Source organism: Podarcis melisellensis, assembly GCF_964234715.1.
Source record: "Podarcis melisellensis genome assembly, chromosome: 11".
NCBI classification, from domain to species: domain Eukaryota; kingdom Metazoa; phylum Chordata; class Lepidosauria; order Squamata; family Lacertidae; genus Podarcis; species Podarcis melisellensis.
Window position 1 is genome coordinate 45541876 of NC_138543.1, and position 25602 is coordinate 45567477.

At 44.5% G+C, this 25602-nt stretch overlaps 1 protein-coding gene across 4 annotated transcripts in view; it reads left to right on the forward strand.

Annotated features, from left to right (window-relative positions):
* The window catches only part of LIFR (LIF receptor subunit alpha), a 95010-nt gene that overhangs the window by 23111 nt on the left and 46297 nt on the right, over positions 1–25602 (forward strand). For all 4 annotated transcript variants that reach the window (XM_081929618.1, XM_081929620.1, XM_081929617.1 and 1 more), the window contains exons 2-3: positions 18006–18168; positions 24945–25068. In XM_081929618.1, coding sequence (XP_081785744.1) covers positions 18084–18168; positions 24945–25068 — 209 coding nt within the window. In that variant the 5' untranslated portion in view covers positions 18006–18083. The remainder of the gene's footprint in view (positions 1–18005; positions 18169–24944; positions 25069–25602) is intronic.

Below are 25602 nucleotides of genomic sequence, written 5' to 3' on the forward strand. Positions count from 1 at the left end.
TGGTTCAGATGATGTCTGAGGTAAAGGATCTGGTTCAGACTGAGACCCCTCTGGTTCTGAGTCCGAGCCTGAGTCCCAGGCCATCACACACTGTTGGTCCCATCTGCTCAGTCCTTCAGAGCCTGTCTTTGCATGTGGGGTGTGTGTGTGTCTTTTTAAGTATTGCATTTGTATTCACCCTAAATATGATTCTGTATGTTCTTTAATTCTATACTGAAAGTACCGGTATTTCCAATTAATGCTTGCTGAAAACGTTTATGTGTACACACACACACACACTTGAAGTAAAGTTACCGTATTTTTCGCTCTATAAGACGTACCAGACCATTAGACGCACCTAGTTTTTGGAGGAGAAAAAATATATATATTCTGAATCTCAGAAGCCGGAACAGCAAGAGGGATCACTGCGCAGTGAAAGCAACAATCCCTCTTGCTGTTCTGGCTTCTGGGATAGCTGTGCAGCCTGCATTCGCTCCATAAGACGCGCACACATTTCCCCTTACTTTTTAGGAGGGAAAAAGTGAGTTATAGAGCAAAAAATACGGTAAATGCTGGCAATGAAGAGGAGGAATAGGGTACAATGCAATGCTGCCATTAATTTGGATGGAAAAGGAAAAGGAAACTCACTAATTGCACTTCACAGTCTATTATAGCTGAGCTCATGGGAGAGTTAAGAGCAAAAAAAAAAACACCAAAGAAAATATCACTAACTGTTGAGAGAGAATTTGGATGTGTAAAGTTTATGAAAGCAAATCACAGGTAAGGTGTGTGATGTATGTGTCTGTATTTTACTGGAATATGTTCAGAAGCTTGACTTGCTTCAATGAAGGAGATAAATTGAAACCATGGGGTGATAACACATGATTCTAGTAGGTATCATTTGTATTTATATCCCGCCATTCCTCTGAGGAGCTTGAGGAGGCATGCATAGTTCTCCTCCTCCCTGTTTTATCCTCACAACAACCCTGTGAGGTAGGTTAGGCTGGGAGTGCGTAACTGACCCAAAGGTCACCTGGTGGGGATTTGAACCCCAGTCTCCCAGGGCCTAGTCCAACACTCTAACCACTACACCACACAGGCTTATAACCATTCAAAAAAAATACTGTTCTGGTTTATTTATCAATATTTTAAATGAATATTTTAGACTGATGAAAAATGGGTAGAGGTCTTTTTTCTTTTAGTAACTGGTGCATGCATTTTGTTAAATAAAAATCGTTTGTTTACACTTGAAATTTCTCCCTTACTAAATATGTGTAACAAATAATGTTGTTTATTTGGAAACCTCCTGAAAATGAGCTTTCACAGCCTCTGTAGCCTCCCTTGTTGGTTTAGTTCTTGTGTTTTAGGAGACTTTCCCTAGTGCGTTAACCTGGTGTTCATATGACCATTTTGCTGCCTCTCATAGCAACACTCTCCTCAGATTATATTGCTTCATTATTTCAATGGACAGATAGCATGGTTTAAATTGTATACAGGGGAGTATTTAATATAAAAATAAACCAGAAGTTCTTAAACTTTGAAAAGCAGCCTATGGAGGCGATGAATAACCTACATAATGCCTTGCTTGATGTTCTAGTTTGTGTGTGTGCAAGAGCATCCATTCTGATGCTCAGCCTGTATTCTAAAGTGGTGCGGTCCCAGGAAAGAGGTTCTACAGAGGTAAAGGTAAAGGACCCATGGACCGTTAAGTCCAGTCAAAGGCACTATGGGGTTGTGGCACTCATTACCTTTCAGGCCGAGGGAGCTGGCATTTGTCCAGAGCCAGCTTTCCGGGTCATGTGGCCAGCATGACTACTGTGGCCTAAACCACTGAGCTTCTTGGGCTTGCTGATCGGAAGGTCGGCGGTTCGAATCCCCACGATGGAGTGAGCTCCCGTTGTCCCAGCTCCTGCCAACCTAGCAGTTTGAAAGCACACCGGTGCAAGTAGATAAATAGGTACCGCTGTGGCAGGAAGGTAAACAGTGTTTCCGTGTGCACTGGCTTCTGTCACGGTGTTCCGTTGCACCAGAAGTGGTCTAGTAATGCTGGTCACATGACCCGGAAAGCTGTCTGTGGACAAACGCCGGCTCTCTCAGCCTTAAAGCAAGGTGAGTGCCATAACCCCATAGTTGCCTTTGATGGTAAATGACCATCCAGGGGTCATTTACTTTTTACCCGGTTCTACAGAACACATAGCTGAGTCCTTAACACCAAGTAACCACTGGTCAGCTGCAGATTCTGCACCAGTAGGGGTAATTGGGTAAACCAGTGGAAAAGAGCACAAATGCGTACAACAGCCATACAGGAAAGTGTGGCAGATGAGATTCTTAGCTTAAGCAGATGTAGTATAGGGTCAATTTGATGGCACTTGCTGACTTTAATACCAATTTGGAATACGTCAACTTCAAAAAATATGCCGGTCCCTTACTTTTAAGGCATCTTGGCATGGTCAGTGTACAGTACAGATAACTCCCAACTTGTGCATGCGTTAAATTCTAAGTAATTTATTGTGTACGGGGCATTGTGGTCATGGAATATCCTTCTAGCTGAAAATGGTTTTTAGAGTTTTATTAGTAGAAACGAGAGCCATTTACAGTAATTTAAATTGATTTCTTGATATTCTACGATTCCTGAAAGCATAGGTCTATGCTTTCTGGTAAATCGCTGCTGGCTTAATATATTGTTGGATATTTTTTTTCAGTTTCTTCCCAGAGCTTGAAAGTTATGCTTACCTGCTGTCATGTTTTGAAGGAGTGGAGTTTAAGTTAGACAAAATCAATTGTGTTTCTTTACCATCATGCTTTTATGGCTATTGATTTATATTAGTAACAGAGGAACAGCCCTACTGGATCCCTTCATGCCATAGGAAGTGATAAACAGGGCAATAGCACTCTTGTTCGTGATCCACAGTAAACTGGTATTCAGAAATATAGCCCCTCTTGGAGCCATCGTGCCTCATTCTCCTTGAATTTGCCACATTCCCCCTTTCAAATCTGTCTTTAAACTGGTGACTGTATCATGTGGCAGTGAATTCCATAGTTTAACATGGTTTATTAAATGTACATGTCACTTTGCAGTAAAATAGAAAGTTCCGAAACGATTTACAATACAAGTAAAAAAAACCAAAACCCCAAAATAATATTTCATGACACATAATAAAAACAGATTTAGCAGTACACTGTATCATTAGTGCTGCCCAAATGTCCAGGAAATCAAAAACGCCTTTGCTTGGCTCTGAAATGATGACAAGACATGGGCCTCTTTGGGTAGAGTATTCCATAAATTAGGAGCTACTACAGAGAAAGCCCATTCTGTGGGACAGCTCATGAGACTCTTAATTACAGGGCCGTGGGTTTGAGCCCCACCTTGGCAAAAAAAAAAAACCCCTGCATTGCAGGGGGTAGCATGAGATGGTTCATGTGGTCCCTTCCAACTCTCTGATTCTCATCACCACTCTTTGGTGGTGGCATGCAGAGAAGGGTCTCTTATCATTGAAGAAGAACTTCCTTTTGTCTCTTCTGAATCTCCCAACGTTCAGCTTCACTAGTTCCCCGTTAGTCCAAAACAGGGAGAAAACCTCTTTCACATCCTCCATACAACACACAATTTATACACAATTTATACAGTGCGAAGTCGCACTGGGCTCCCACCACGAAGCTCGAAGCCTGGGGTGTGCTGAGCTCAGCTCGCCCCAGGCTTCAGGATGCAGAGGAAGACCCTTCTGTTCCTCCTCCAGCTTCCAGGCAGGCGCGTGGCTGAAGGGGCGCTGTGCAGTTCTCCCTCTCTGCGCAACACCTGTTCAGCGAAGGAGAGGCGCTGCGCGGAGAGGGAGAACTGCGCAGCGCCCTTCAAGCGAAGCTGGAGGAGGAACAGAAGAGGCTGCTGGCATAGCCGCACGTTACCTCTCCAGCTGGGAGAGGGTCGCGGGGCTATTCCTTAGCCCTGCGCACACACTCTGGGCTGGAGAGGTGGCCCGCGGCTAAAGAGGCTGCTGGCATAGCCACGCGTTACCCTTCCAGCTGGGAGAGGGTCACGGGGCTATAGCAATACCCCCACCTCCCGCAAAAGCCCACAGGAGCCGCGCACCCTTTAAGGAGCACGCGGCTCCTGTGCGCTTTTCTACGAGGAGGGAGAAGGGACTGACTGGCCCCGTCAGCCCCTTGTCCCTCCTGAGGAAAAGCCGCAAGAGCCGCGCGGAGCTTGTGTGCGGCTTTTGGGAGCTTTTCCTGCCTGCCTCCCCCCTGCATTCGCCCCATAGGACGCACACACATTTCCCCTTCATTTTTGGAGGGGAAAAAGTGTGTCCTATAGGGCGAAAAATACGGTATATTTTATCCTCTCCTTAAACTGATGGTGCCAGGGAAACGAATGTAGCTTGGTGGTTGAGCATGCACGTTGCATGCAGGAGTTATCGGGTTCAATCTCTGTTATCTCCAGGTAGGGTTGTCTGGAACCCTGTCTAGAACTCTGGAGCTTCTGTTAAGAAGGACCAAAGACTTGGCTCAGTATAAAGCACTTTCTCATTATTGTTCTTAATTTCCTCTTCTTTTTAGTTTTATAAGGTTGTGCCAGAACTGAAGTGGAGCCAGCTTAGCTTTCTTACAGACTGTTTGTTGAATGCTTTGATTGTTCCATCGCTTACTATACATCATTCCCCAAGGCTTTTGCCTGAAGTGGATGACATGAAATATAATGCATTATTATGATAGTAAAAGGTAAAGGTAAAGGGACCTCTGAACATTAGGTCCAGTCGTGGCCGACTCTGGGGTTGCGGCGCTCATCTCGCTTTATTGGCCAAGGGAGCCGGCGTACAGCTTCCAGGTCATGTGGCCAGCATGACTAAGCCGCTTCTGGAGAACCAGAGCAGTGCAAGGAAACGCCGTTTACCTTCCTGCTGGAGCGGTACCTATTTATCTACTTGCACTTCATGCTTTCAAACTGTTAGGTTTGCAGGAGCAGGGACTGAGCAATGGGAGCTCACCCCGTCGCAGGGATTTGAACCGCCGACCTGCTGATCAGCAAGTCCTAGGCTCTGTGGTTTAACCCACAGAGCCACCCGCATCCCAATGTTATGATAGTACTGTGCTGCTTAACCTGGAAGCTGGGGAAAAGCAGGGAGTGTTCTGGAATTTCTGGCTGCAGTAGCTCCTCTCTCTCATGACTCCATTTCTGGTTGGTTTCAGGAGCCAAGCTGAGATACCCTGTCCTATTTCTCTTCTAAAGCTTGAGAGTTGGGTTAGTGTCCCAGAAAACACACACTTACTTTAATTTTAGGCCTCAGGAGTCTGAGGCCCTCCAGAAGTGTGTGTGTGTGTGTACGTGTTTTTGCATACATGCTTTATTGAAAGGTTAAAAAGTACATAATTGCAAATGCACAGAGAAAGGAAGAAAAGAAATAATACTCATGTAAAAAAACCAAAACAGAACAACAGCAAAAAATATGCACTACAAAAAAAAAAAAAATACTGATAGGAGATTGAATGTTCCCCAATCTGATATATCTATGTATTGTACACAATGCACAATAATTCTAAATTTTTCTCTGCAAAAGAGGCAGTGGCTGGGAAGCCCAGGGAGTAAATTCAGAAGGAGACTAGAGTTCAAGAGATGTTTGAGGAAGTCCTGAACTGGGCATAAGCACCTCATTGTTGATTGATTTATGGAAGTATTCTCTTATTAAGCTTTATTGTTTTCTATTATTCTACGCTTTCCCCTTTCCCCATCTGCTTCACCCAGCAGTAATAAAAGTTGTGAACTTCCAGTTCTTGCCTGAAGTTGAATAATAGCTCCTTTTTAGTTTTCAATAGCTTCTCTTTTCACTGTTCATTTATTAATTTCAGAGGAAGAGAAGTGGCCTATTTAGTTCTTACCTGACACACCTCTAACAGCCAGCCTTCAAACTATTTTTGTGGGCACTCATCATTTTATGCTAGGATGGCTTTTTGTCCACGTAGGTGGTTGGAAGCAACTAATGGAAAGGACTCTTCTTGCTGTAGATGTAAGTTCTAGTTCACTTCCATCCCTGTACATTTTTTCTCTTACTCTTTATCTGTAGATAGCAACCACCGTTTTGGTTCCTTCCCTGTTGATGTTCTGGACAAAATTTAAGTCTTTTTGTTCCACCAGGCTTTTTGCTGGTGGAATGATCCAATTCCATTAGCTGGTGTCTTGCCTTGATCTCTTTTTGTATTTTGGTTTTATTTTATTGTATTCTCCAAATTTAAAGTTTGTAAATTTTGTATATTTGATTAATCTTGTGAGTTAGTTTGTAATTTTTGTATCTTTGATTAAATCTTTTGAGCTGCCTTTTGCTGCTTCCACATTGAGGCAGAAAAGTTGGGATAAAAATGTTTTAAATCAACAAAACAATCAGGAAAGTCCCATCATTCAAAAAGATGATGAAAAAGACAGTGGATACACGTGAGATTCTTATCAAGCTGATCTTGACATGTTTTGAACATATATGTACCTCCTTGGAGGAGATAACTTTGCAGTTACTTTATGAGAACAATATTTTGATCAAATCTGAATCTCCTCTAGTTTACTGCAGTGTAGATGGAACACGTTCCAACAGTTTTGCAGTTGTAAAAAGATGTAGGATTTATTGACTGTAAAACATACTCTCTCCAGGCTTGGCTCCTATCTATTTAGGCTAGCCAAGCTTGGGGAAAGCTATTTCTTTTATAATCTGCATGTTTGAATAGAATACACTCTTTATTTCTCTCTTCTTCTTTTTTCCATTCCCTTAATCTTTGGAAAACTGTTGAAGAAGTTAATCTAAATTGGACTAAGTGGGAGAAGAGTGACTGGAATGACAATATTGTTTTCATAAGTTCTAACTCTGCTTAGCATTGTTGAAAGCTCATCAGTGCTTGGATGGGAGATGCACAGGGATTTTGATTGTGAGCTGCTCAATCCTGCTTTCCCGGAAAACTCAGAAGTTTAATAAATGGTTGAAACACATTGTGGAAACATGGAAACAACCCACAGCGCCACCCGTGTCCCACTTGTAATCTTTAGAGGAGAGAAATTGCCTGGCATGCCCTGTCCATTGAGGAGTCTGGGGAAAGAAGACCACAGGGCTGTGCAATGTGTCCTCGGGCTACACACAAAAGGCTCCCAGGTTGCCAAATCCTTGTCTTGCCAAATCCTTTCATTTGTCTGACCCATTTGGTTTTAAAGATAAAACAAGAAGAGCCCACTATTGCCCTGCTATCATGGGTGTCTTATTGATGTAAGCCAGGTGCTAGGTTTAGGGCCATCTGCTCTCATTCCCCTGCCCCCCTCCACATCTGGTCTTAGCAACTGTGTGTTTGCATGTCAATCACCCTTCCCTGGGGACCTGAGGCAGATTGTCTTATCATGGCTATAATTAGCTGTTATCGATCCTCTGTCAGAGACAAGCCCGGTGACAGATTAGTTTATCTTAACTCACAGGAAACACTGGGGAAGGAAAGGGGGGAAATCAGGAAAGCGAGAAAATGCTGGGTAAAATATTAAACGGTTGCTTAACTCGGGCTGCTTTATTGTCCTGGCTATGTTTTGGAGTTTGTGTCATAAGCGAATGGCTTTGGCCAGGTCTGCTTCGGTGGCCTCAAGTTGTGTGAATGCCAGTTCATTCCAAAAATGTGCCCTTGGATTCTTTTACTGCATGGTTGGTAATAAATGGTTGTTGTTGTGACGACAGGTAAGTGGTATGCCACTTTGACTTATGTCTGGCTTGTAGTATGGTAACAGAACAAGCCAAATTCACACACTTTTTTCATGGGGCCTGATAGTTTACCCTGTTAAATAAGTTCTGGAATATTAGCTTGTCCTGTTAAATAAGTTACCAATCTCTCTCTCTCTCTCTCTCTCTCTCTCTCTCTCTCTCTCTCTCTCTCCTTCCTCCAAGTAGTTGACAGCATCGTAAGTGGTTTTGCTCTTTTAGCACCACTGCAAAGTGAATTACTGGGGGTGATATGGGAGAGTATTCTGGTTCAGATCATCATATCTCTGCCTTTTTGGTCCTCCCAGAAAGTCTGAAACAAACCATGGTTTCCTGGCTAGAGAAACTATGATTAGCATCTCTCTGGTTTGATTGCTTGCACTATAAAGAGACTTGGGTGTGTGTGCAAAAAGGCTCACACATATATCTTGGCTTATGGAGCAGAGAGATGATTGTCCGAATGCAGTCAATAATTGGCTCAAGGTTGCTCAGTAAGTTGCGTGACTAAACAGGGGCTTGGCCCTGATTCTCTTTAGCCTTAAGACCAAACTAGATGATACGTGATGAGCATGATCACATTGTACTTTCATTGTGCTTTCATGCACACGCAAAGCTTCTTTTAAAACCTCTTTCAATGAGCCTCTTTGAGAGTCAGTACTCCGTTGCCAGTGGAGCAATTATTTCTATTTCAGTTTTTTTTTGATTGACTAACTTTTATTCTGTCTCAAATGACTGAACTATGTTGCAGAAAAAAAGGAGGAAAATGTAGGTGGTAAAGTAGAATTGCCTTTTCCTTTTTTTTTACCCAGGGGACTTGTTTTGAAGTAGCACAATCTCTTAATTATAAAAGATAAGAGGGAAGGCATTGTCCTGACAGCTTAGAGCACAAAACCAAGTTTGATGTGATGGAAGTCGGGGGCTGAAAGCTGTAGGTCAGCACAGTTTGCTCTTAAGAAAACAAGTTCCTCTTCTATTTCTGTATCGTTATTGTTGCTGTCAGCCAAATTGGCAATTTGCTTTAGTTTCCCAGAAATGTGCGCTACTTCTGGCGTGGACTTCTAATTAGGGGGAAATTTTGGAAGCTTTTTATGCTGGCAATAATAACAGGATGTGTAATATGATACTTGTATCTCTTGAGTACCTTCCTTTTCCTGCTGAAACAATGTCTACTCGATACATACGCCTGCATGCAATTCTATATTATCCTCTTTCGTATGGGAGACTTTTCTGAAAGGGTTTCATAGCATCTCTGGTCTTAGCACCTATTTTTCCTTTAACTATATCGGGTGCCAGCTCAGATCCTTTCAGGAATGTGAGAAATGGCGACCCTTAGTTCTGGCTTTTGCAATCACAAAATGAAACAAATCCAGAAACATTTCAAAAACAATTGCAAAACTCTTACAGGAATATGGGAGCATGGATACATTTTATCACTGAGCTGTTTCTTTTCAGAACTTGCTCAGGTTGGACAAATGGGTGTGTTTGTGGATCAGCAGTCTTCATGTTGTTGGACTACAACTCCCATCATCCCTGGCTAGCAGGACCAGTGGCCAGGGATGATGGGAGTTGTAGTCCAACAACAGCTGGGGACCCAAGTTAAAGGAACACTGCTGTAGGCAATACAGTGGTACCTTGGGTTACATACGCTTCAGGTTACACACTCTGCTAACCCAGAAATAGTACCTCGGGTTAAGAACTTTGCTTCAGGATGAGAACAGCAATCATGCTCCGGCAGCGTGGCGGCAGCAGGAGGCCCCATTAGCTAAAGTGGTGCTTCAGGTTAAGAACAGTTTCAGGTTAAGAACGGACCTCCTGAATGAATTAAGTACTTAACCCGAGGTACCACTGTGCTGAGCTAGATGCCAGTGGTCTGACTCTGTGCCATGCTGATTGGAGAAATGTTTCCCCTGGTCATATCTGTGGTGTATTCAGGAATCGGATTGAGGTATTCTCAGCAAGCAAACCTTTATGGGCCCCAACCCTTTCCCTGACCACCCCTCATTTCAGCCTCAAGTCTATCTTTTTCTATTCCGGGGAAGACTGCAGTAGTTCCCTGCGATGGGTCGTGGCTTCCTGACACACGTTTTTTGCAAGTGGGATCGACTTGGCAGCCCTGAGCTGAACTGCTTGGGAAAGGGAAGGAAGAGGGTGATTTTTCCAAGCATGTAATTTTAAAGATGGACGCACACCAGCTTTCTCTCCTGGGGGCCCCCTATAAGTCTTCTGACTCATTCTGGCACACTTGGAGGGCAGGTTCGGATTATGGGTCAGGCAGCAGGTTTGCTGAGGGGGGAGAAATCCCTGCAGGGAGAGACGTTTATGTGCACTCGGTCTGAGCTCTCCTCCCTTGTGAATTTGCCCTGTTCCCTCAGAAATGCTCTGCTTCTAACACAGTCTTAGATAAATATTATTGTATGCGACTCCCTAATTATCCGCCTGTGGAATGTACTGCTTTTAGTAATCCCAAACAGATAACGCGGATACAAGAAAAATGTAAACCTTCTTATCCAACTCAACACAGTTTTTTTAAAAGGCTTGGCAGAAATGAGAGATGTCAGGGAAAACTCATTAACCCAGGACTCCAATAAAATAAGCTTGAGAGGTAAGTATTTCAAGCCTTGAATTTTTCAGATTGGATTTTAAACCTGAGCCAGAGAAGAATTCCTGGCTTACCCCAAGTTGAACCCCCAACCCCAAATTCTGCCCCCCTATAACACCGCTTACTGGCCAGCCTGGAGGTGGCAAAAAAACAATATCCCATTGGGTGGAGAGGAAGAGTTTCCTCTGTATCCCCTCTCTGGGGCCAGGATGAAAGGTGTCCAGTAGCCTTGAGGAAACATGGTTTTCCCAAGATCTAGTGTAATGTCAGCAGCTCTTTGAGGGAAATGACATTTCTCTCTCTCTCTAGAAAATCTTTATTAATTTTCACATAGACAAATATACATAACATATAATACAAAAGACGATACAAATGAATAAAAACAATAAAGTAAGACATTTCTCAAGGCAACCACAGCCTTTTGTCATGCCACACCACTGCACAATTTACCAGAAACCATAGAGGTGTGTTAGAGAGATCTCCCTTTCCCCTGTGGTTGGAGTGTTGCTGCTACTGCACGGGGGCAGTAAATGATGCTTAGAGGAAGGGGTTAAGTAGGCCTAGCTTTTTTGAGTGTGTGACTTTGGCTTAGAAATAAGCTGAAATATTCTCTGGTATGTCTTGGCAGTAACTTTATTTGGCTTATTTCTGAGCCAGGACCAAAGTGAGGCACTAGGATGGACTAGCCACCCATTACAATCAATCATCGATCTTTCTCTCTGTATCTTGCACTGTGTGTATGTTGGTGGCCCTGGCTGCTCATTATCCCTTTCCTCTATAGTTTACACATCTGTCTCTTGCTAGCCTTCAACAGCTTTTGTGAGTCAGAGCTGAGTGGGAAACTGCTCTGTGTGTTCAGTCGGCATATTGCTGTCATGGGCTGTTTTTGCGCAGGAACCGTTGTGATAAATGTGGTGCTTGTTGGTGTTGAGTTGACAGGTAGTATTGTACTGATAGCAGTGCCATATGCTCATTACAGCTTACATATTTTATTTATCTGTTTTTCCAAGTCCTCAGTAAAGGTTGTAAGTGTGGGCTGAATTATGAAAAAGAGAGGCTGGGTTTTTTGGGGTGTAGGTGTGTGTAGGGATTCTTTAAAGAAAACCAAACTCCTCTGCCTTAATAGTAGTGAAAATAGATAGAGGTTGTATGGGTGTTATCCTGCCCTCCCCACAAAGCAGGACTCCTTGAGCATCTCTCCCCCATTTTCTTGCAATAACCCTCTGAGGTAGTCTCAGTTGGAGAATGATCACTCAGTGAGCTTCATAGCTATGCAGGATTTGAACCCTAGTCTTTCCAGCTCTTGTTCAATTTATCTACCACATCATGCCTCCTGAGTCCATGAGGAAAGTTGAGGAGCCATGTCACCTGAAATCTCATAAACTGTACTGAGCTGGGTTTCCAACAGTTTAGAGAATCGGGCTTTTTGCAGCTCTCCCTCTTGACTAGACGCAAGAGCCCAGTAAATATGTAATGTTTCTTGGTGGCTGAAGTATGCTTAAGGAAATGGGAGCTCCCAGTGGCCTCATGGGTTCCCATGTGCTGTCATGCAACGGTTCCCCTACTAAAATGTTGTTGCAACGGTTGGTCACCACCATTTTCACTAACCATGGTTGGCACTAAACTGCATGTGAAACCAAGGTTTGCAAATGGTTGTTTGAATTCCAGCTGTGGTTGTCAAACAGCAGTGGTGCACATCATCCTAATGGTGATGGTTTAGCTCCCGTGTGACAAGAAGAGAGAAAGAATGGGAAGAAGGATATGAGCCAAAAGAGGTAAAGACCAGGCCTTGGCTGTAGCCATGTTGACAGTATTGATAGCCTTCAACCACTTGCCTAGACAAATGCAACAGTGAGGATGCAGGTCTCAGCCTTGCTCACCATGTGGGAACAGTGTGGGTGATTATGGGGTGGTCCTGCCCATTTGGCCCCACTCATGGCCTTGCACCCTCTCCCTCCCCCTCAGCAACATGCAAGCCCCCCCCCCCATAGTTGCAAACTTGGACCATAGAAATTTAGCCAATCTTGGCCTGAGGGGTATAAACCACCTGTGAGTTGGAGGCAAAATTACACAGTCGTCTTTTCCACCCACTGTCCCAAGACCACAAAGCCCAGTAACTCAATGGCAGATGATCTTGCTTTGCAGGGAAAGAGGTCTGAACCATTCCCTGGCATTGCCAGGTAGGACTGGGAGAGCACTCTGTCAGACCAATGGTCTGACTCATTATAAAGCACTTTCTCATGTTTCTATGACTGCTAATCGCATTGCCTCGCTTGTAATCAAGCCTGCATTTGTCACATCACTGTCAAGCTAAAAAGCAGGCTCCCTGTATCCAGTGCTAAGGTTCTGTGTAGGCAAGCACTTAAAAAAAGCAAGTAAATAGCAACACAAGTTCATTATTGGTTGGCTGAATTTCTCTTTCTAACTGCTCTTGTTCAGACACGCTGTGCTGAGGCCAAATATATATTCAAAAGCATATATTCAAAGCCTACCTGCTGCACTGAGTGACAGCACGCACCTGATGAGTTATTTCACTCTTGCCTCATCTTGTCTGTGCTTCAGCAAACAGAAAAATATCCCGCTTGAAGTATCATGTATTGTAGCTATGTTCTGTAAGTACTATCTGGCTTGGCAGGAGCCATTAGCTAGGAAAAAAATACAAACGACATGATGTAACTTTTGAAGTGCCCACGCCATCCAGGTTTCCAGCTTTCTGCAGCCAAAAGGCTCAGGAAACAGATCTGGAAAACCCCATGTGACGGGCGCCTTAAAGTTTCGTCCTGGCTTCTGAAAATATTATTGGCATCTATCCATTCCTGATAACAGATCAGTTGTGCCACGTGTGTGAGTGAGGGGGGGGGTATGTATTCATAGTTTTTTCCTCAAGAAGCTATCTGAGTCTGAAACTACTCATACCCTCCTTTTACAGAAGGTTCTTTCCTCCTTGCTTGCACCTTTTTCCTCCATCACAACTGCATCCCATTCTGGCTGATTTACAGTGAATTAGGAGAGGCTGTTTTTGCTGCTTCCTCTGCTGAGGAGGTAGCCACATAATCACCACCCTGTGGCAACTTAGCATTTTCCCTTCTAACTCCACATGCGCACCTTACATTTAAAGCACTACGATACCACTTTAAACCACCATGGCTTCCCCCAAATAAGTTATTCAGGGGGGAACTCTGGCAGATGTAGCTGATTAAGAGGATGAAGGGTTTCCTAACAACTCTCAACACCCTTAACAAGCTGCAACTCCCAGAATTCTTTGGGGGAACCCGTTACTATTTAAGCTGCATTCTTGGTGCTTTGAATGTATTCTGTGATCTGCCTTAAGGTAAGCTAAGAGCATGTGCATTGCATCCAGCTTGAACGATGTCTTTTACAATGTGGTGTGTTTGTTGACTCTGTTTTCAGGGCTGCAGCTGGCCAGTGCTTGCCGTAGTTTACAGGTGGAGTGCATGTTTTGCAAAATGTCCAAAGTCCAGGCCCTAGCATCTCCCATTAACAGTTTTGAATTTGGGGACTGGGAAGGGCTTTTTGGTCCCAAGAACTGGAAGGTCAACCCTCAGCTGGAACAATACAGCTCTAGGCTACGTGGTCCAGTGGTTTGACTTTCTATAGCAGCTTCATGTGTTGAAAAAAATGCAGGTGGTTCCAGTTTCTCTATGCCCAATTTATTCAGGTAGAAGGGTGGGGGAAAATCTCTGCTTTATAGGTTGGAGAGCTGCTTCCCATTGCAAGAACTAACATTATGTAAAGGAAGCATGATATGATCGTAAACCTCAGTGCCCAGAATTCCTTGGGGAAAAGGATTTGCTTCAAAGGTGCTTTAAAGATATTGGGTGTAAGCAGCACTAGTTTTCCATACTTTAGGGAGAATTCCAGGTCATGTCAAACATGCATCTGGCCTTAGGCATCTTGCTTTGAACAACAGGGCACTGCTATGTGTTTGTTCATGCTGATGATACCCAATGGACTTTGAAATTTATCTGAACTTTCTAAAGTGGATCTAAAAATGGGTCTGAGTGTTGCATTCTTGCAATATATAATTGCAGAGCTGAATGCTGCTTTCTGCTTCCTTCTGCAGTCTTTGTAAAAAAATATTGATAACCATTTTTGTTCCTCTGCAAGACAAAACATTCCCCAGCCTTTTTCTAGCCTTTAGAAAAACTCTTGTTGTCCTATGAGGAGCAACAGGAGGTCCAGAGTTTTTTTGCTTTTGGAAAATTTGCAGGGGACATTGGGTTAAAATGAGTGTGGTCAAATGGAGGGGCTGCCAAATAATTGAATTTTATGAAGCTGTGGTTCTTTTTAAAAATAGCATAATGTTCATTCCTCTGCTCAGATGACTCTCTTTGAAGCCAAAGACTGATTCAACTAATTGCAAAGAAATGCTTTGGCCCAGAAGACCCAACCACAGTGCACTTGCTTTGCTGGCAATGGTGTTAAAAAGTAAACATATACCTTGCGCATAAAATTTTATAATGCACTGTAGTGCAGTCTTAGAAAGGATGGTCAAAACAGATGTGATGTGGAAAGTACTGGATTGGATCTCCTGATGCATTTAGTTTTCTTTTTAAAAACCAAGAGCATGGGAGAATTTAGACTGAGGCAGTAGGGCGGGTGGAACAGATGTTTACCCTTCTTCCCTCAGAATTATGTTGTGTCTGTTTTCCTTCCTGCCCCTTGGTGTTAATAGGAGGATCATGAAGAAATTGCCTGTTCCCACATGGGTCCAGTAGCTGCCACAGTTCTGTGCTAGGTTTCTTCCTGCACCCTTCCAACTGTTGTGTCTCTGGGGAAGGGTGTAGCTCAGTGGTGCAGCTTGCATGCAGAATGTCCCAGATTTAATCCTTGGAATCACCAGAAAACACTGGGAGAGGCTTCCAGCCTGGAACTCTGGAAAGATGGTACCAGCCTGTGTTGACAAATACTGAGCTCGCCAGACCTGACTTTGAATAAGACATGTCCCTATGTTTGGTGTTTGTGAAAAGGGGCACAGCCTGGCAAGGTGTTTGAATATGTCAGAAGGCTGACTTGCTCTAGCTCTCTTTCAATGCTGGTTTAGAAGTGTTGTTCAGTTCAAATGAAAATAACAGTCATACTTTGAAAGTCGAACAGAGTCCGTTCAACTTCCAAAACGGTTGGAAACCAAAATGCAGCTTCTGATTGGATGCAGGAACTTCCTAAATAATAATAATAATAAATTTTGTTTATATCCCGCCCTCCCCAGCCGAAGCCGGGCTCAGGGCGGCTAACAACAATAAAACAGTACAACATTCTAAAATCATTTCATTATAAAATTAATTCAACTCAAATTGATGGCAACCATTAGGCTAAAGTTCTGTGAAGATTGCCAAAGGAGGGAGCCAGGCTGTGCCCTGGCCAAAGGCCTGGTGGAACAGCTCTGTCTTGCAGGCCCTGCAGAAAGATGTCAAGTCCCCCAGGGCCCTAAAGCCAATCGGAAGCCAAGGAAGCCCCATCAGACATTCGGCTTCCAAAAGAACATTTGAAAACTGGAACAGTCTCTTCCGGGTTTCGATCATTAGGGAGCTGATTTGTTTAGGAACCAAGGCATTTGAGATCCAAGGTATTACTGTAAAATAGAATAAACACAGTGGAGCAACTACGATGCAGCTAGCTTGCCACTCCACTGCAACCAATGCTTGCAATGAATGCTTTTACTTCTGTTGTTTTTCCTTATGGTGCTGGTAGTTAGACTAGACTACCCCTAGGTTACAGATAGACCAGTTGTCTGAATCCGTATAAGACACCTTCCTACACTGGAGGAAAGTCCCTGGTCTCTTCCGTGAGATGCCTGGCTTAGACAGTTTGAACTTGTTTTAAAATCCTGACTTGTTCTGATCTTGCCAATGCCAGTTTCTAGTTTGGATGGTTGCGTGACAATTTTCCTGGGTTAATTGTTGTACGGGGTGGGGTGATGTGGGGAGAAAAAGAGGCGGGGAGAGCACACAATACTTGTGAGTATCTTGCCTCATCTGAATCAGGCCAGAGGCTCCGTGGGAAGAAGTCTTGGAAAAGATCCCACTTGAGAATCTGGAAAGAGGAAACTAGTCAGAGTAGACAGGGCCAGGCTTACAGACCTATGCCTTGGTCTGTAATGATGCAGCTTCCTCTGTGTGTGGGTGTTTTGGAGGATTTTAAGCAGATGGCCATCTGGCATGGATGCTTTAGCTGAGATTCCTGCATTGCAGAAGGTGGGCCTTGATGACCCTCGGGGTCCCTTCTACAATTTTGTGATGCTATGGTTCTGTATGGGCCAATGGGCCCATTTGTTCCAGCATCCGCTTCTCACAGTGGCCAACCCAGGTACCTGTAGGAAACCTGCAAGCAGGACCCCCCAGCACAGGAGCGCTCTGCCTCCCTGTGGTTCCCAGCTTCCCCATTCTAATAAATGGACTCCTTCAGGGTCATGCCTTTTCAATACGAACACTAACTGTTTGAACCAATTTAGCAGCATTTCTTTTATTTGTATTCTTTTATTTCCCTTTTCTTCCCTCCCCCTCCCCTTTTATGAAGATTACCCACTCTGAGACCCTGCAGCTAATTCTCCCCTGGCCTCCTCGCTGTCCCAAGTAGGACCAATTCAGCCAGCTAGCCCTGGAGATTATCTAATTCTTATTTCCCCTAAATTGATTGCTGAATTTTGAATTTTATTGTTATTCATGTTTCTAAACTGTATTTTATGCTGCTTTTACAATTAAGTGTTTTAAATTTGTTAGCAGCCACCCTGAGCCCAGTTTTTGAACTGGGAAGGGCGGGGTATAAATATAAATTTATTTATTATTATTTATTTCTGTCTGGTAACCAGATCTATGCCCACTTTGGCTTTCGCTTTATAATGGGAAACTTCTTCCGGTAATACCAGGTGATTTCTGTTCAGTTCAGCTTTTTTCTTTTCTTTTCTTTTTTTTGGCATCAAACCATCAGGCATCACAGAAGATTAAAATGAAAACACTTTTTAAAAAAAAGCTACCTCCATAACCCTGGCACATCATCGTCCTGCGCTAAATTGGTACTAATTTGCCTTGCTGCTTCTGCAGAAACAATTCCTGAGTGGACAACAATGTAATGGGATAAGGGGGCTGCTCGTGCATAAGCGTTTAAGCCCTCAAAACTTTGCCATCAGTTCCTAAACTCTCCCAGTCCGTGGAGCCATGGGTGCATGGCTACCTCAATCGCTGGCAGAATCCGTCAGTGGGCGCTTCCGGAATTTACGCCAACATAAGAGTTCCTTGACGGAAACTCTCCTTCTGGATTCTCTGCGTGACAGTTTCCTGCGCGGAGTAGGCATCCCCAGCGGAGGTCCTGAGCCCTCCCCGCTGTTCTCACTGGAAGCATCTTGGAGCCATTCCTCTGCCTGAGTTTCTGCAGGAACTCTCCCTCTCCCCCTACTGGTTCCTTCCTCAGCATCCGAAGCTCTCCTAGCCTCCTTGAGCCCTTCCACCACCTGACTCTCCGATGGCAGTTCCCTGACAAACAAGGAACAGATTTTGTCTAAAGTTGTTTCTCCCTGTGAGGCAGCTTCCAGCCAGAAATAGGCTCCAATACCTGCTTTTAAACATTTTTCTCCCCACAGGCTGCTGTCCAGAATTGTACAGGCATTGTGCAATCCGTTGGCATTGTGTGTATTTCAAGTATATAAACTAGTGACGTTGCCTGAATATCTACAATTCATTCTCTCTCTCATCAATTTTTAGAGCCTGTCTGTGTGAAAGAGGATGATCTTTGCTGCTTGAAGTGACCGATTCTCCATCTCCATAGTGAATTGTAGAAGAATGTGGATTAACCAAATTCCCTGCTGTCTATTGGCAGTAGTGCATTTGTGTGTCCTGAACCAATTGGCCCAGTGTCAGGAAACAGGTTGGTATAATCTGATATCTCTCCCTCTCTCATTACATTTTGTACATACATTGCAATGTAGGGTTTGCAGTTTTGAATGAATCTCTGTTTTCCTTGTTTGTTTTCAAAAGTCAAGGTTCTAGGCCATAAGACTATAAAGACTATCTTTAAAAAGAAAAAAAGACTGTAAAGATGATATTGAAAGAGGGTGGATAATGCTACGAGCCAGGAATTTAATGGGAGTTGTAGGGAAGGTGGTTGAGAGGCTTTTAAGTGGGCAGAGATTCAGTATAGTCTTGATAGCTTTTTGATCTGTATCACCAGTTGAATAAATAAATGCATAAGAAAATCAATGTAAAGCCACTTAATTTTCAAGTTCCATGTAATCTTTTTTGGATGTAGATGTTTTGGATATACTTTGCCCAGATTTTTTTAAAAGTGCAGATTTGCAATAACCTTATAATGAAATGTAGATGAAGTACAGAAAGCTAAAAAGGTACATGGCTCCCCTGACATGTAGGTTTCTCTCTACCACCTTATCTCCTCTTCCCCCACTAAATGGGGCAGCCAAGTCAGCAGCTCCTGAGATGAAATCTGCCGTCCCCTAAATCTGCTTAAGACCATGCGGGAGGCGCTATGGTCTAAACCACAGAGCCTTAGGGCTTGCTGATCAGAAGGTCGGTGTTTCGAATCCCCGTGACGGGGTGAGCTCCCTTTTGCTCAGTCCCTGCTCCTGCCAACCTAGCAATTCGAAAGCACGTCAAAGTGCAAGTAGATAAATAGGCACCACTCTGGCGGGAAGGTAACCGGTGTTTCCGTGCGCTGTTCTGGTTTGCCAGAAGCGGCTTAGTCATGCTGGCCACATGACCCGGAAGTTGTACACCGGCTCCCTTGGCCAGTAAAGTGAGATGAGCTCCACAACCCCAGAGTCGTACACGACTGGACCTAACGGTCAGGGGTCCCTTTATATTTACCTTTAAATCTGCTGAGAGCCAGTGTGGTGTAGTGGTTAAGAGCGGTAGTCTCGTAATCTGGGGAACGGGGTTCGTGTCTCCGCTCCCCCACATGCAGCTGCTGGGTGACCTTGGGCCGGTCACACTTCTCTGAAGTCTCTCATCCCCACTCACCTCACAGAGTGTTTGTTGTGGGGGAGGAAGAGAAAGGAGAATGTTAGCCGCTTTGAGACTCCTTCGGGTAGTGATAAAGCGGGATATCAAATCCAAACTACTACTACTACTACTACTATTCTTCTTCTTCTTCTTCTTCTTCTTCTTCTTCTTCTTCTTCTTCTTCTTCTTCTTCTTCTTCTTTCTTTTTGAAAAACCTGCTGTATTGGGCTAATGGCCCATCTAAGACAGCATCCCTGCAGACCAGATACTTGTGGCAAACCAGCAAGCATGATTCAAGCACAAGATCACCCTCCCCTCCTGTGGCCATTCATGTGGCTTGTGTAGTTTACCTTATGGAAAGCCCAGTTCCGTCTTGAATGATTTTTGGGCATGCGTGCATGTTCTGTGTGTCTGGTTTAGTGGACGGCAGCTGCCAAGGTTGCTGTGCCCCTCGTGGCACCAACAGCATCTGAATGCCAGGAGGAAAAGGAGTTCAACCGAGTTCACTACCTTACTTGGATTGCACGGCGCACATCAAAAGTCATTGTGGGGAAGCCATGTAATTGGTAGTGACTCATTGTGGTGCCTTGGATTATTTTTAAGACCTAATGATGTGGTCAGTTGTACATTAGAGGTAATGCTTTGCTTCTCTTGCCAGCTTGCTTTTGAGCTCTGAAGACTTTTTCAGAGACGAAGAAAAGCCTTCATTTTGGGGAATATGCATGTTTTTCTTTTATGTAAAACATTTGCATATGCTGTCCTGTGAGATGTTTAGTTGGTGATACATTGCGATGTTGAAAAGCTGATATTGCCCAGCCCTAACCTCCCCTATTTCTCCAGCATCCACAGTCTGGAGATGTGCTCCTTCCAGGGGCTTCTTACCCATAGAGCCTAGTGGTGCGGGGCGCCAGTGCACCAAGTTTTGGAGGGCGCCAGGGAAGAGACAGAGGCTGGACGCAGCGCCTCCTGGCATCAGCTCGCTGCCCTCACCCGCCTCTGCCATGCTGCACCAAAGCAGCGCCTTCATCTGCCGTGCCCACCATGGCACAAAGCGACCAGCTGAGTTGGGAGGCATCGCATCCAGCCTCCGCCTCTTCCCCATCAGAGGAGCCACCCTCCAGCTGCTGCCTGCCTCCTCTAGCCCCACCGGCAGCGCCGTCCTCCCTAAAAAACTCTGGGAAACGTGGGGGAGCTTTGCACCACACTGCCAGATATGCTTAAGACTGCCTTGGCTCCCTCTGAGCTTGGAGATACTGCTTAGCTCAGAGGTTTTCAACCTTATTGAGTCCACGGCCCCCTTGACCAATTACAGTGGTACCTCAGGTTACATACACTTCAGGTTATAGACTCCACTAACCCAGAAATAGTGCTTCAGGTTAAGAACTTTGCTTCAGGATCAGAACAGAAATCGGGCTCCGGCGGCGCGGTAGCAGCGGGAGGCTCCATTAGCTAAAGTGGTGCTTCAGGTTAAGAACAGTTTCAGGTTAAGTATGTACCTCCGGAACGAATTAAGTACTTAACCTGAGGTACCACTCTGCCTTCTTTCTGCAGCACCCCTGTGGGGCTCGGGAGCCCAGTTATGTCACTCCTTGCCTGCAGAGCTGGCAGCCTCTCACCCTTTTTCGAACACCCTCCCTTGTGGAGTGTTTCCTCAGTCTCCTCTCCTCTCCACTCTGCTTGGGTCTCTGAGCTGCTCCTCCTGCACCAAAGAAAGGTGTCTCCTCACACTGCCCCACAGGAGACCGACAAGTCCCCCTGGACTTGTCTGGTCATTCCCAACAGCAAGGGCTGCAGGCTGGCTGGCTGGGCTCCCTCACCCGCTTGCTTGCTTACTCTGAGGCCGCCTCAGCTCCTGGCAACCAGCACCCCCTGGCCAGAGGCACCATTCGCCTGTGGAGTCTGTAGCCAGGGCTGCTGCAACAAACAGCTGTGCAAGCCTATGAGAGGCAGAGATGAAAGAGGGCATCAGATGAGGGAGGGAAGGAAAGAGGGCCAGTGTTGTCCACAGCACCCCTGACCCTCATTCAAGGCACCCCAGGGTACCATGGCACACTGGTTGAAAACCACTGGCCTGGCTAGTTTATAGATTTAGGCAATATAAGTAAGTACAATAGAAGATGAAGAAAACCTGGGTAATAAATTAAAAATATAATCAACATTAGAAAACAAGAAAAAGGAAACCAACTACAGTGGTACCTTGGGTTACAGACGCTTCAGGTTACATACGCTTCAGGTTACAGACTCTGCTAACCCAGAAATAGTACCTCAGGTTAAGAACTTTGCTTCAGGATGAGAACAGAAATCGTGTGGCAGTGGCCCCATTAGTTAAAGTGGTACCTCAGGTTAAGAACAGTTTCAGGTTAAGAACAGACCTCCGGAACGAATTAAGTTCTTAACCTGAGGTACCACTGTACTACAGTGTTTTTTTTATCTTATTTCTTTTTTGTAGTACTAAAAAAACTAAAAGCTGCAAGGTGGGAGCCTTTGAGTTACGTGGGGAGCGAGGTGAACTTTCAGTACATCCTCAGTTGTTTTACTCCCAGCCTGCCCCCCCCAAAACCATGAAACTTTATTCAGTGCAGCTGAAGATTGACCACTTGGATTATAGTCAAGCTTCTAGCTGTGTTTAAAAGGAATGAGGCATTTTACAAGATGCAAGAAGCCAAACCACATTCCTGTCCAGCCGTTTCCCTGGGTTGAGATGCTTGGTGAATGCATTCTGTAGCAACATATTGAAAAGATCAGGCAGCTGTCCTCATGGGTATAAAGGACACTCTTTTTTTAGCTCTTAAACAAAACTGAACAAAATGGTTTTCCTGGCTTCATGTCAGAAGTCTCCATGTGGCCTAGTTTACAGAAGGCAATTCTCTATGTGAAGGCATCCTATATTTGAAGGGTTAACTGGTCCAGTTCTGGCTTAAATATAAATAACGATATTTATGGAGGAAGAGCCAAGGGTCCATTGATTGGCTGTGAATATGCTCCTGTTTACTTTGCATCCAGTGTGCTTTGATTTCTGGTTCGGGAAACAGTGGGCACACAATGTCAGCCACAATCCATATGGAATACTGTGTTTTGATGAATTTCCCCCCTAAATCAGATGCAATCCCAATGGAGAAAAAGAACAGCCCAGCTATGTTTTATTTATTTATTAATTATAATGTTATTTTTGTTCATGGTACAGCAGATAAATTCTGAGAAAACAATTATTACAACAGTAAACAACGAATAACTTGTCCTGATGAAATCACAGACTTTTATCATGCCATACCCAGCTATGTTTTAAGCTGGTGGAGTGTACGCAATCAAAGTCAGAATTTAGGCAGCAGATTGACAGCAGGTCACAAGCCTTCCTCGCTATAGTGGCATGCATTTTATTTCTGTTTTATTTTGCAAATTTAAAACCACTTCAAAGCCCGAGGCCATCAAAGCCCGAGGACATCTTGATGGTGTGCAGCAAGAATCTTAAAATGATATCTGTCTCTATATACAGACACAAACAAATTCTAGAAACAAAACCATTTCTACAAACTCTAAAAACAATTAAAACCATACTGAACTAATTTGGGTTGGGGCTATATGTAGAATGGGAGCTGAGAGCTGCTCAATTAACCACTGTACTTTTTCTTAAACAAGGTACAAATAGTCAATTGGTTCCTTTAATTGAAGAAAGTTTCAGTTCTAGATAAACTTAAAGGAACTTTGGCGCACACAGATGAGATTACACATAAAGCAGATAGTAAAATACTTCCTGTATTTTATTCTACTTTTTGGTTGTGGTTTGTGGCTTGGTGGTTTGCGGCTTCTGCTACAATATAGCAACGTGGTCCCCCCCTCCCCTATTAGCTACCAGTGTTGGTTGGTATTTAGAGTCCAAGCAACAACTTCCAACCCTTTGCAGCCCCAGGGACACATTTGGAAGTCTTACGAAACTGTTGGTGGTACAATGGAGATCCATTCAGGGACAGAGTGAAAGAAAGCAAAGGGTGGAAGACAGAGATTGAGGTGGGACTCCACAAGAAATGTTCATGTGAGGGGGAAAGTAAGGCCTCTTTAAAGGAGCCCAAAGCTTTTCTAAGGAGAAAAGTGCCACCTTAAATGCTCAAGAAGCTTGCTGTCCTGGCAGTGGATGGACATTAAAGGTTTAAAATGGTGCCAGTCAGCAACAGTTTGTCTAAATTGAAATTGTGGAGTTGGAAGGGACCCTGGGGATCATCTAGTCCAGCAGTTTTCAACCTGTGGGTTCCCAGATGGTGTTGGACTACAACTCCCATCATCCCTGAGCTCTGGCCTTGCTAGCTAGGGATGATGGGAGTTAACATCTGGGGACCCACAGGTTGAGAATCGCTGATCTAGTCCAAACCACTGCAATGCAGGAATATGTAGCTGTCCCTTACGGGGATTGAACCTGCAACTATGGCATTGGCAACCCTAACCCATGTTCTGACCAGCTGAACTATGGCTTTTAAAAATGCATCTTTCCAGGTGAGTAAGGGGGAGAGAAATCCACCTATCTCTCAAACTCTTCTGATGGGAGCCTCATGCCCACTGGAACTGGGTTCTCATACCATGGCTTAACACCTCTAGAAGAAGTCTAGTGTTCTTTTGTTTACTTCAAATTTACACATAAGGGAGGATGATCAGAGATTTACACGGGAAGGAGACAATCGCCTGGGCGTACCAGGTGTTACAAATCAGCTGGCTAGGAATGTGATGGAGTCCTCTTCTCCAGGCCAAAACAGAGGTATCTTCTCAGGGGTGCTTTGTAACATTGGGGCACCCCCTTCCCCTCTTTTTTGCCACCTATTTCCCCAGCCCCACCCCCAACCCCAACCTCCCATCCACTTGAATTTAGCAGCAGGAATGGTTTGGGCTGTGTTGATTCCCAGGCTTCCCAGTGGTGCATGTTGCTACCAGTTACCGAAAAGGGGAGGGGAAATGGAGTTTGGAATGGTGTTGACGTAGCATCTGGAGGGTTGGATTGGCTCAGGCTCTGCACCTGCACTGCACCGAGTTCCCCACTGGCTTGCCCCTCTCCTTCTCAGTAAATGGCAGTGACACAGGGTGTTAGGAAGCCAGGCCTGGAACACAGCCACTCACAGTTGTTGCTGGAAATTTGGGTGGGACCCATATATTGCCCAATCCTGCATGGAATAATTCTGTACTTGTGTGGCCATTTTCCTCCAAGTCAAATTCCTTTAAAGCACCATGACTTTAGACACTAAAATAATTAGAACTGTGTTTACTTGTTCAATAATTGTTTTTTATTACAGCTTTCCCCACAGAATCCTGGAAGCTAAAGGAATATGGCAAGTGGGCTGAGTATTATCGCTTAGTGATCACTAGCACCCCCTCACAGTTGCAACTCGCAGGGTTCCTGGAGGACAGGGAATGACTATCCAAGCAGCTTGTCCATGGTGTAAATATGCTTCAAATGTGCTTGGAATATTTGAGCATCTTGGCTAGACTGCTAATCAGCTGCAAGTGTTTTTTAAAGTTTCAGACTGTCCTTCATTTCCTCCTGTTGGATAATGTGTTTGTAAACAGGAATGTCGGATTTGAGTTTGATTTTATTTCAGATTTCAGAGCATGGATTTCTACATTAATGTTCAATTATCTATAGGGAAAAATAATAATGATACTGTTCAGTAACATTCATGTTCAACCTCATTTGTGTTGTAATTCCAGATCCGTCACACACGCCTCAGAACTTGATATGTATTACGCATGACTTCAAAACCGTTATCTGCACATGGACAACTGCCTCCACAGCTAGTCATGGAGTGGAGTATTCTTTCTGTCACAGTGGCAGGTAACACTGATTTCCTTTCTTTCTTGGGCATGATGCCATATAAGCTATGTTCCTGGGTGAAATTTGTAGTCATTGTTTAGTAAGCTGGGGAGTGGAAGAGCCATAGCTCAGTGGAGGAACATCTGCCTTGTGAGCAGAAGGTCTCAGGTTCAATCCCCAGAATCTCCAGGTAGGCCTGGAAGAGACTCTTGCCTGATATTTTGGAGGGCTGCTGCCAGTCAGTGTAGACAGTCCTGAGCTAGATGGACCCAATGGTCTGACTCAATATAAGGCAGCTTCCAGTGTTCCTAAGCTGGAGTAGAGAAGAGCTGAACTATAGATCCACAACTTGAATCTCATCTCTGTCATGAACCCTGGAGATGGCTTACGCCTCAACCCCCCCATCTGCAACATATGGAAAAGAAGTGCTATCTTGACTTTCTGCAGACAATGTTAGTTGTGGAACAGGCGGGCATGGCTTGTGAGGAATAGCCTGCCGGTTCAAGTCTGACCTATAGGCTAGGGTTTCCCCATACCTGTTTTAACCATTCCTTC